This window comes from Ochotona curzoniae, unplaced genomic scaffold (assembly GCF_017591425.1).
Source record: "Ochotona curzoniae isolate NIBS_2020 unplaced genomic scaffold, NIBS_Ocur_1.0 contig_3622, whole genome shotgun sequence".
Taxonomy (NCBI): Eukaryota; Metazoa; Chordata; class Mammalia; order Lagomorpha; family Ochotonidae; genus Ochotona; species Ochotona curzoniae.
In genome coordinates this window covers 7189043-7201073 of record NW_024465926.1, presented here as the reverse complement: position 1 = coordinate 7201073, position 12031 = coordinate 7189043, and the positions used below count along the sequence as shown (strand labels likewise).

Below are 12031 nucleotides of genomic sequence, written 5' to 3'. Positions count from 1 at the left end.
AGCAGCCCATGCAATGACAGTGAATCTGATGTAACGTGCTTAACCATGGAACTGCAACCCAACAGAGTCTATACTCCAAAAGAGCACAAACTATAGAAATTTCTCCAAGATGCACACACATCAAAGTTAGCCCTCCCCTGTTCACTGTATTGTGATTACATCTGTTCAATTCTGTCCACTGCCCAAAGCAATCTCCTTCCAGAAGCACTTAAGAAATCATTTCAGCAAGCCCTTCATTCGACCTTGAGCCACACAGAATAAGTGGAAATCTTTCTTTCAACTTCTGGGTCCAAACAATCAGAACAAGGACCTCTACTCACTCATCATTAAATAAAAGGTTGGGACTGGATTGTGCCCTGTCAATATCTATGGTGAAAGAAGAGGAAAGCTGAGGCTCATAAAGATGAATGAACTGGTTCAAGATCTCACACTCAGATTCCAGACTCAGTGATCAAGAACTGAATATCTGATGTCAAAGCCCACACTCCTTACATTAGGACACAGTGCTGAAAGCAAGTGACAAGGGCCAGTGTTGTGGCACAGCCAGCTGAACCACCGCCTACAAGACCAGCATTCCATGAGGCCCAGCTCAGGCACCACCTGCTCCACTGCTAATCCAACTCCCTGCTAATGCACTGGGGGAGACAGAAGATGACCCCAGTGCCTGAGCCCCTGTCACCCACAGAAGAGACCTGGGTGAATTTCTAGGCTCCTAGTTTTAGCTAGGCTCAGCCATGGCTGATGCAACCATTTTGGGAGTGAACCAGCAAGGCAAGGTATGTCTCTCACTCCCTGTAACCATGCCTTTCAAATAAATAAATGACTTTAAAAGTCAGTGAGCTACAGGGTAGTTGGTGGGGTTTCCAATGACATGTTTATTGTTTCAAGCCTCCTCTTATCAACTGGTTTCTGAAAAAAAAAAAAAAAAAAAACCTGCCTCCTCCTCACAAAATCTTTCCAAAACATCAGCAAGGCCCTGTGTCATCAGAAGTCACTGGCACATTGTGGTCATATGGGGAGAGAACCAGCAGATGGAAGCCCTCTCTGTTTCTCCCTTCCTCCAAATAAATAAATGTATTTATTCAAATAACATAATCATTGGAAAAAAATGTTGTGCTTTCTGGAGACTGACTAAAGGGATCTTAACAACATCAACTTCTTTTACCAGACATAATCAAGACATCCTAGAGGATTTCAAAAGCACAACAGATAATATCTGTGTAAGCTTTCATTCTAGAAAGAAAAGGAACGTCTATCACCTCAACTTTTCTCCGCTCGCCTTTCCGTTTTACCAATGATCTTGACCATCAGCCAACTGTGGCGTGCACTTTCCGCTTCTGTGGAATGAAGCTTTGTTAGCACACGACATGCTGGCACGCCTATGTGTTATCTATGGCTGTCACTGCACTGAGACAGCTGAATGGAGTTGCTCCACCAGGGATCTACAGCCTGTCAAGCCAAACGTAATTACTCTCTGGCCCTTTAGAAGCGATTTTGCTGACGTCTGGCCTAGACAATTACCAACTCATCAGCAAAACTGTCACCTACCTACCACATGCATGAAATACATCAGGAAACACAGGACAGATGTAGCCAATATAGCTGGCACCTCGCTGCTTTGTAGAAATGCACAAGAATTGAGTCCTTCACAGTCAAGCAACGATGTACCAGAATGGCTGCTGCCGGGTGGCGTGGTTCAGCACCTTAGAGACCAGCCAGTTCTGCTCCAGTTGTCTAGTCCCATGGTCATGATGGCAATGGGAAAAACTACCACTCAGCTAATGCAACAATGGAATAGCTCACACTTCACAATCATCCATGAAGAATGAACTAAAAGATCAAAGAGTTCCCCAGTCTACACTCAGTACAGTTCAACAATATTCATAAGATAGCAATGGCCCTCTACAATCTGAAGAGGGTCATAAAGACCATTTGGATGCCAGGCACCCAATAAAAAGTTTCCCTGCCGGGTTTTCATCCAGCAGGTTTACCTGACAGGTTCGTCCATACCATACCTAAAGTGTCACATGGCTCATTCTTCCAGGAGCAGATATCCAACCCTGTGAGTAGGATGGCATGATCATGCCTCTTGCCATTCTTCCCAATGAGGGCAGACTGCCACTGACAGAAACTATTCAGAGATTGGTCCGCATGGTGGTTGATTGTCAATCCTCCCTGTGGGAGACCCACACGAGTCAGTGTGTGAAGCGGTGACAGAGAGGAGAACGCTGAGCCATGCTACTGCACAAACATCACATTTCTAGGGGAAAAGGTTGGCGAACACTTGAGACAATTAGGAAACTATTGAAAACAACTACAGAGTTGCCAGAGTGTAGTTTATGACTGATGATATAACAAGAAAAAAAATCAGACATCAGATGGGATTTTTTTTTTTTTTTGGCTTATTTCACCTAGTACCACCCATTTAAACTGGTTAGGACATGGAAATAAAATAATGGTAGTTAAGGCTAATGGTCAATCTTCAATAGAGCAGGATGCAGACAGTAACCACAGCCTCTTTCCCTCTGTGTTACAAATTCTAGCAAATAATTAAGAACTTCAAGGTCACCATCAATATAATGAAAAACTTTACAGAATGGATGAACCAACAGTTACGGGACTCTAAAGGGTAAGGAAGGACACACCATTAAGATAACCACTTCTCAAAACGCATGCTTAGTCAAAACACAATTAACTTGGATCAAGTTAAGGGTTCTTAAAGATCTGCATCAATGAGTTGGGGTACCACTGGCCTCGCTATGCTGGATGACACACAGGAGTGAATGAGCTCGAGACAGAACTGATTCCCAACCAACACATACCCTTTCTATCTTTCTAAAACTCCCAGAGTAATTTGATAAATTGTTAATCTCTGTAGCTCCGTACACCTGGGCAAGGAGATGCACTTTTGTCTTGCTTTGAACTCCTGACTTTGAAATTCTTTATATTGAGGTCACAGATAAGGAGGAAGCTTCTTGGGATACCTAAAAACTAGTCTTTTTTGATGGGCAATGCTTTCCTGAGAAAAAACACAGTTTAAGGATCAAAACACTATAAAGCAACAAGTGTCACGCTCTGGTTTCACAGTTGGCCCCACCTCTGTGTCTTGCACCTCGCTGTGACTGATTCACAAGCAGTTAAGTATCGCTCATCATTTCCCTGCAGTTCCTAAGGTGACTCCAGAGACACAGTAGATTCAGGACTAGCGTTTTCTGATGACTCATGTTTAGTCTGTTTTCAAAATATCCTTCTAGATCTATTTGCAATTACTCAGCATACCAAACTTGCTAACTCCAATTAATTCTTAGATCTATGACCAAATTAGCCTGCATTGTGAACTTTTATTTGTAAATGTTTAATATTTTGTGTTGCTATTGATATATCCGCACATACCTATGCTACATATATAAACATGTTTACATATAAACAATTGTTCTGTGGTGTTTCAGTTTAACTATTTGGTTATACAATTCTATTAATTTGCTCAGGTTCAGGTTGCATATTCCTCATTTGCAATGCTTAGGTCCAGTAATTGTGAGGATTTTGGATTCACTTGATCTTTGGAATATTTACATATACCTAATAAGATTGTCTTGCAGAAGGGACCTTAGTGTAAATACCACATTGATTCATGTTCCATGAATGTTCCATGAATCCTGTGTAACTTACTGAAGGTAATTTTACACAGCATGTTTATCATGCACGCATTTTGTTCACTTTATGGGATCCAGCTGTGGAATTTTTCATTTGTGGTACTGTGTTGGTGCCTAAGAAAATCTTGATTTCTGGATTGTTGGATTAGAGATGGTCAACCTATTTTTTCCTTGAGGATACAGACAGCATTACTTTGAAGTTGAATTTATAATGACTAAACCATGTATCGGTACACAATGTGTGCTAAATATGTATCAAAAACGGCCACATGCATGAATGAAGAAACAGATGAAGTTTGCCACTTACAGGTTCTTGCTCCAGAAGAATGAGGCTGACCACCACAATGTTTATGTCACTTCCAATGGTTCCATCTTTAAATAGGCTGGAAACCTGTTGAAGACATGAAACGCGATTTTTAAAGCTGCATGGGAGACAGCAATCAAATGTGGAGAATTTGCAAATAAGTAGGTTTCAATCTTGCTCATTACAGGCACAAATGAAGGGTGTTTCTTCAAAATTCAATCCATCCCCTCCATCCCCCCCCCAAATGAAGCATCTGCTATTCCATCAACCCAAAGGGATTCTATGGTTTTTAGCATCCCTGGAGAACCAAGAGGGTTCACGGCAACCTCCCGTACCATGTTCATGACCGTAAGAATGTACGTGGTGACGTTTCCTTTGCCGTGCTTCTCTACCATCTTCTTGTCTGCTACCACTAGCGTTTCCACATTGAGACCCTTCTGTGACTTTGCAGCTGATCTTCTCGGTCGCCCTGAGCTCCCGTATTCATCAAACCTTACATAGCTGTCCTCTGCAGGAGGCTTGGGAGCATCTACAAAGAACACAAGAGCATTTGGAAGGAAAGGGAATTAGCAGAGGATGCCTCGGTAAGACACAGAAACCTGAACAAGGGCAAGGGAGAGGCTGTACAACCGACAGTTCACTACTCCGTCCCTAAGTGAGGATCTGTGTCCCTCCCTTGTACATGGCACCTAGTACACAGTCCAGAGAAATTTATTCAATAGCTCTGTGGCTGCCTGAGTGCATGCATGTACTGATTCAGTAACTAAACAATTCTCTAAAGAGTCAAAGAAAATAGCCTGGGGTTGAGGGCCCAAGTCCTTGGGCATCTGTACCCCTCCTGATCCACACTGGCTCGCCCCTAGCCATTGCAGCCATTTGAGGAAGTGAACTAGCAGATGGAAGATCTGTGTCTCTCCCTCTCTCATATCTGACTTTCCAAGTCAAATAAATAAACTCTTGAAAACAAGGTAACAGCCTACTTTATGGAGTAGATCACAAAAAACAATTTTAGGGAAGGTTTTTAATATATTATTTTCTACATAAAATGTAAGACACTGCCCATTCCATACACACACACACACACATATATACATATAGTCAGCACACTTACACAGTTGTACAGAGCACTCCCAGAGAGTAATAAGGACTTCCCCAGCTGACACTGACTCCGTTCTTACAGAATCAGGATAGCTATGGATGACGTTAGAAGGTATACTCAACAGGAGAACTGAACTGAATTTCTCATTTTGTTGAAATGTAAAAAGCAGTATTTAGTCCAGGAAAAAAAAACTTATGAGTAAGCTTGGGACAATGGGAGCACCTAAATTTACTTCTTTGAACTCAGGCTGTATAGAATCTAGATGCAAGTTAGTCATTCTGATCAAACCTCATCCTCTGTATTGATTCTATTGTGTACAGAATGAGCTAAATAGCAAGCTATTAAAATCAAGGTATTAAAAGCCATATTTCCGTGTGGCTATTAAGAAACTTCAAATTATGCTTGGGGCATTAGTTGTATGTTCATGGGACATTACTGATTCGTAAAATGCACAAAGTTGTCCCTAGCTTACAAGCCACACACCCCCACCATGAAGATCACTCCTTCCCCTCCACACACCTGAGCACTCACCCCATGCTCCTTTCATGACACAAGTGGGCACACTCATCCTCAGGGCAGAGAAAACAAGACTGGATGCTGCGGTTAAACAGTAGCAGATGCCAAAGGAGCCAGAGAGAAACTGGACGTGGATCTTTCTCAGCTCATCTCATATCTACCTGGTGGGCTGCCTCTGACCCTTCTGCACGGCTCTGCAGTGGGTACGGAGGGGACCCCATTCCAACCTGCCAAGTCAGCACCCTCCCACACCCCAGAAAGCCGGCGAAGGCCCTTTGGCAACAGAACAAGAGAAAGTTTCCTTACATACATTTCTTGCGTCGTCCACAAAAATGCTGCTTTTGCAACCTTCGAGGGTAGTGCCGGGCTTCTGCACTCTGGGGGGCGAGGGGAACGTGGCCTGGGGCGTGGCCAGGCTGATTCCAGCTGGAGCCAGGGTGGGCACGGTATCGCTGCACCTTCTCCTCGGCCGCCCGCTTGTACAGTACGTGCGGCTGGTGGCCCGCGGGGGAGCTGTAGTTGTGTTCCTGAGCCAGCAGCTGAGGTAACGGCGAGATGAGGAATTCGTTTCTTTGCGTCCTTATTAAACCCGACTGAAAAAGCCAAACACAGAAACAGCCTTCCTGCTTACATGGACTTGCTTCTTCTGGCCTCATTCACAGCCCTGGGGAGTGACTACTTCCTGTGTGGGCACAGTACCAAGGGCTCCGCACGTACTGCTAGCTTGTACCTGTGCCATTCCACGCCACTGGCAGTCTCACCCCCATTTTACAGAGGGCCAGACGGAGGCTGAGACAGTAACTGGGGGAGCACGTACTGGCCCCCTGTGTTTTGGCCCTTCAGTGGTGGTGCCCTTCTCTGCTTGATTGCCAGTCTTGCTGTTGACCTCATCAAGACTGAGCCACAGGACATCCCAGATAACTCTGCGGAGGCACTGGGGCAATGAATAGAAGAACACCCTAGCCTCAGGGCCAGCACTGGGCCTTCTGCCACAGCACCAGCATCTCATACGGGCACCGGTTTGGGTCCTGAATGTTGCACTTCCAGTCCAGCTCCCTGCTTAAAGCTGCTTAAGGAAGCAGCCAAGGATGGCTCAAGTCCTTGGGCCCCTGCACTCACAAGGGAGACCGAAACGAAGTTCATGGCTTGGGATTGGTTCAGCTATGGTCATTGTGGCCACTTGGGGAGTGAACCAGCAGATGGAAGATCTTACTCATTCTCTCCTTTCAAAGTAAGTTAAACACACACACACCCTTGAAGAATTGACAGGGTGGTAGATTTCACACAGGCAGCATGCCGAGATGAGCCAAGGGAGGCCTGAGGGGTTGCAGGAAGGGGGAAGAGAGGTACTGCAACCCGCAAGGCATCCTCGCCTTCCTCCGAGTGCCCTGTGCTTTCTCATCTCTGGACTTCAGGGTCCCTGGACATCCAGGCCCTGCGAGGCAACGTGTGGTCTGCACAGCTACATCCTCAGCACCCTCAGAATCAGAACTGACATTTGATTCAAAGCCCTGGCTGACTCGCATTGACACAGGTCAGCATTTCCAGACATTGTCACAACTTGGACTTCCCGGAGGATCTCAAGCACGCTCTTTCTCCCCAGGAATAATCTCACCCCTTAGCAAAATGACAATTTCTAAGTGGCTAATGCATCAGATATTTTTTTAACTATCCAGTTTTATCACAATGGGCAAAACACACGCGTGAACCACTGCTTTGGGTATTAGCTTCTCCGTGTGCCACATGGAGAGAATTCTTCCCCCTCTATACTCTCCACTAGAGCAATGTAGGTGGCTGGTGGTGGCAGTGGGCGACTCTGGAGATCCAGTTAAGAACAGGGGCTGAGACCGGGGCAAGGCATGGGCAATGTGCTGGAGACACATGTAGCGTGTGGTTTACCAGGAAGACAACGGCAGTGATTCCAAGTACAGCACAGGGTGCTAAGCAGGGTGGTGCGACCTGGGGAATCAGAGAAAGTGGCTCCAAAGTGAATGGAAGGCCTCCATCTGCCAGCTCCAGAAGGCTGCAGGCCTGATTTCAGCTCTGGGTTGGAGCTCACTCCCCAATGAAGATCCCAAAGGTGGGGCTTGATCCCAGATGTTCCCGCCACTTTCCACACCTACGGGGTGGGCTGTGACACGGACACGTGCAGTTACCTAGCGCCCGGCCTTTAAGAACAGGTGATGTCCTTCGTTCACCACGCGTGTGATATACACCACGATAGTCAGCCCTAACCTAGACACTGGCATGACAGTAGGCAGGACACTTCACACGCTCACTGAAAGGAGGGGCTGAAGAGGAGTTCAAATTCCATGACTGCTGGAGATACTGTCTGTCTGTCTGCTGGCTATAACTCAGAGGAGCCCATCTGCCACCCCAGCCAGTCTTGGTCATGCTGGCAGACCCACCACCTGGCCTTTCCCACACAGTCCTCTCCTACCAGCCACAGTCCCTGTCCAGCACGTGTAAAAATCCTACCATGAGCTCTGGCATTGATCTGCCTTCCTGGCCCTTCAATCCCTGTGAAATCTGCTCCCTGTGGACCTTGCCGGATGTACCAGTTCCCATTCCCTCCGACAAGGCCTCAAACAGGATACTACTCCTGACGTCATGTGATCAGGCCCATCAGCCTGCTTTGGCTTTGTGGTGTCTCAGCTCAAATCCCACCTGCTCAGCGAAGCTGGGCTCAGGAACCCACAAGAAGCCACCCTTCCTCATGTCTCAATTTTCTGAACACAGCTGGTGGGTTTTATGCCTGTCTCCACAGAAGGAGAAGCAAGATGCAAGCCTCTCCCCAGTAGTGACATCATGACGGCATGGCTACACTGCCACCTTGGCACATGCATCCTATTATCAGCCAGTGAGCATCTGTTTCTGTGATACACATCAGAAAAGAGGGGTGCTGAGGACTGGCTAACTTCAGAGGGGAACACCAGAGGCAGGAGGTGACAAGGTCAAGACCACCATACACGTAAACACTTGCGATGTCCCGGGTGTGAAGTCAGGCACAGTCCAGCCAGGAGGCAGGTGTGGAGGGGGTGAGGGATGGGCAGCAGGCGATGTTCCAGGACTTGGGTTCTTGCCACTCACATGGGAGGCCGGATGTAACTCCAGGATTCTGACTTTGGCCTGGCCTAGTCTTGACTATTACATAGACGCCTGGGGATGGCAACAGTACATGGAAGAGTCCTGCCTGATACACAATCTTTAGCTTTTCAAATAAAAGGGGAATAAATGAAATTTTTCAAAACTGCATGTGAACTAAACACACAGTTTTCAGTTTCCCACAGGGTTAACAACTTCAAGTAAGTAACGAATTCATCTTGAAAGCCCTCCAGCCTTATTAACTTCCTCACTGGGCTCAACTAATGTCAGAAGCTCAAGTCCTTGAAGTGCCTTAACCAGACTAACAGGTTGGGAAACTTTCAATTTTGTTGCTCTTTCATGAATACATGATGGATGCCTCGGTCCTGAGAGAGCAATGAATAAATAAAGCATATCCGCTCCCAAACATGCCAGCCTCGCACAGCCCTCCATCTCCCAGCTCAGACTACAAGGGCAACAATCTAGAACAGGTGTTAATAACAAAACACAAACTTCACAATGCTAGGCTTCATGAAAGACAAATATTCTTTTTGTGGTTTTGTTTGATAAGTTAAAAAAAATGGAATAGGGCAAAATACATTTTACAGCTTAAAAAGAAAATCCAGTGCATTGAAAATAAGTCATCTGTTTGTCTTTGGCATGTGTGAAACATTGGGAGTTGCCAAACACATGCAATTCTTGGCTTAAATAGTGGTGACTATGGTGAGTCTGTGGTGTGGAGTAGCTTCCAGTTAAATGGGGATGGCAGGGATGAACCAAGTCAGTATCACAGATGGGAGGGACTCCTTTGCCCTAGAACATTCCTCCCTCAGAAGCCTCACTTCATTCATGCATTTGCCCAAAGGCTACACCTGCAAACCACCCTACTCAGACGAAGACATCTTGCTTTTCTTCAACAGTCCTTATCATTACTCCACAGTCAATCACACAACCATTTATCTGTGTTTATTGCCCATTGTTTCCATCACCTTCATTAAGGCCAGAAATTTTGTCTGATTCATCCTTGAGCGTCTGACATCTGGCGTATGCAGGTATTCTGTAAATACTTGCAGAATTAAGTACAAACGAGGCAACATCCTTGGTGCTAGGGGAGATAACAGAAATGAGCAGGGGGTGACACGGTAGCATACCAGGCTAACTCCTCTGCCTTCAGCAGTGGCATCCTACACAGGCACCAGTTTGTGTCCCAGCTACTCCCCACTTGTGATCCAGCTTCCTGCTTATTTTCTGGAAAAGCAGTGGAGGATGACCCAGGTCCCTGGGTCCCTACACCCACATGGGAGACCTGGAAGCTCCAAGCTCCTGGCTTTGGGTCAGCTCAACTCTGGTCACTGCAGCCATTTGAAGGGTGAACCAGCACATGGAGATCTGTTTCTCTTTCTAAATCTGCCTTTCCAACACAAACCGTAAATCCTAAAGAAATGCACAATACATTAATTCCTGCATTTAGTCAATTCTACTATGGAAACCAAAGGTAATCAATAGGACAGCTGTAATAATCCCTGTCCCAAGTAATCATTCTGATTTATAGGCTTCTATAGAGTCCTGTCACATAGCACAGCACTTACCAGTGCTTATCCGTTTAAATCCCTGGAAAAGCAGATGTGGCTTTGTCTGACCTCGTGTCCCGAGAACTCAGATGGCATTGGCATGAGACCCAAATCATGCTCAATGAATTAGGGAATATATAAAACTTGGGTGGGAGCACAAAGTGAGGGCCAGCCACCTATAAGGATAATACTGGAACTCTTGTACAGTGAGGAATGCGGATTGTTTCTTGAAGAGAAAACTCTGACTCATGCCCCAGTGATAGGGATTCTTTGCTTTCTATAGCAGTGAAGGGTGCATTACAACTTTTATTTGCTTATTTTCATTTATTTAAAGGAGATCTCTGTCTCCTAAGTTCACTCTCAAAAAAAAAAAAAAAAACAAACTGAGCTGAGGCAGGACATAGCCAGGAGCGTGGAATTTCATTGGCATTTCCCACAAAGGTGGCGGGGACACATGCTTCCACAAGCACCTGCTGCTGCCTCCAGGCTGTTTAACATCAGGAAGCTGGATTCAAAACCCAGGCCTGAACTGGAACCCAGGCCCCCCAATATTGGATGTGAGTACATCAAGCACTATTTTCATCACTACTCTGAATGCCTACCTGCAGGATGTACCAATTTAACACTTATTGTTTAGTCTGAATTAGGATGGAAAACTAGCCGATACAAATGTATACAATGAATTCCTTTGACTTAATAACTAGTTTCACAACACTGCACATCATGCCATCTTTGCTTCAGATGTTCTCTTAGTAATTTTAATACGGAATGGGCACTGTGATACAGCTGGGGATATCTACACTCCACATCCAAGTGCCAACGCAGGGGCTGGCTACTCCACTTCACGTCCATTTTCCTGCTGAGACACCTTGGGTGGCAGTGGAAGATGGCTTGGAGGGCAGGCTGGAGTTCCTGGCTCTTGGATTCAGCTAGGAGACCAAACTGGCAGATGGAGGATCCATCTCTCATGCTTTTCTCTCTCCTTCCCTTGATTTCCTCACTCTTCCTTTCAAGTACATTAAAATCAATAGTTTTTTTCTTAAATAAAACATGCATAAAAGTATTCAAGCAGTAAAATCTAAACTCTAATACCAAATCAACTAAATTTTTTCCATGTAAAACTATTAAAACATTTTTAAGGCAGTTTTACTTAAAACTCGTAAAACTCTAACTCCTTGCTAACTGATAATCAATGATCAATACAATACAGCTATCTCACCATCCCCTTGTATTTGGTTTCTGAGTTTGTGCTGTGAAGGACATGCCAGACAGTGAAGGCTGTTTGTGGAGTAGCTGATGCCTCCCCAGTCCCAAGGCCACAGTCACCAATGGGCATTGTCAGGAAGATACATGTTTTCACTTGCTTCTGCAGTGTCCATGGTTACGTCCAGCTCTCCACACCACCCCGCCCTGCTTCTCTTAAAACTGACAGTATTCAAGTGTTGGATAGCTAGACTTGGATGCCATGCCAGTAACCAGCTGCTAGGGACGTGATGAAGTAGGTCCTGTGGCATCAACCCATTGGGTTAAAGCATAGAGAGGCTGGGTTACTGTCTGGACTTCCAAGCTCTCCCCAGGCTGCTGTGGACAGAGGCTGAGCTCTCCACCATGTGGGAAGCAGCTGGTCCGAATTTCTCCTAGTTACTTATCTCCTCCTGCCCTTCCTCACCCCTGCCTTAAGGTAAAACCAAGGAGAGTAAGCACAGGATTATGGGATGTTAGCAACTGTGTAGCCCACCACCCGATCTTGTGGAAGAGAGGAACAGGAGCCAGAGAGCGGAACCGATCATCCCAAATTTCATAA

General features: G+C 45.8%; 1 protein-coding gene across 1 annotated transcript in view; it reads right to left on the bottom strand.

The window, feature by feature from the left end:
• The window catches only part of ADAMTS18 (ADAM metallopeptidase with thrombospondin type 1 motif 18), a 112083-nt gene that overhangs the window by 60269 nt on the left and 39783 nt on the right, over nucleotides 1–12031 (bottom strand). Inside the window, exons 4-7 of the mRNA XM_040982335.1 lie at nucleotides 5883–6165; nucleotides 4293–4486; nucleotides 3961–4044; nucleotides 2016–2175 (exon numbers count right to left, since the gene is read on the bottom strand). Coding sequence (XP_040838269.1) covers nucleotides 2016–2175; nucleotides 3961–4044; nucleotides 4293–4486; nucleotides 5883–6165 — 721 coding nt within the window. The remainder of the gene's footprint in view (nucleotides 1–2015; nucleotides 2176–3960; nucleotides 4045–4292; nucleotides 4487–5882; nucleotides 6166–12031) is intronic.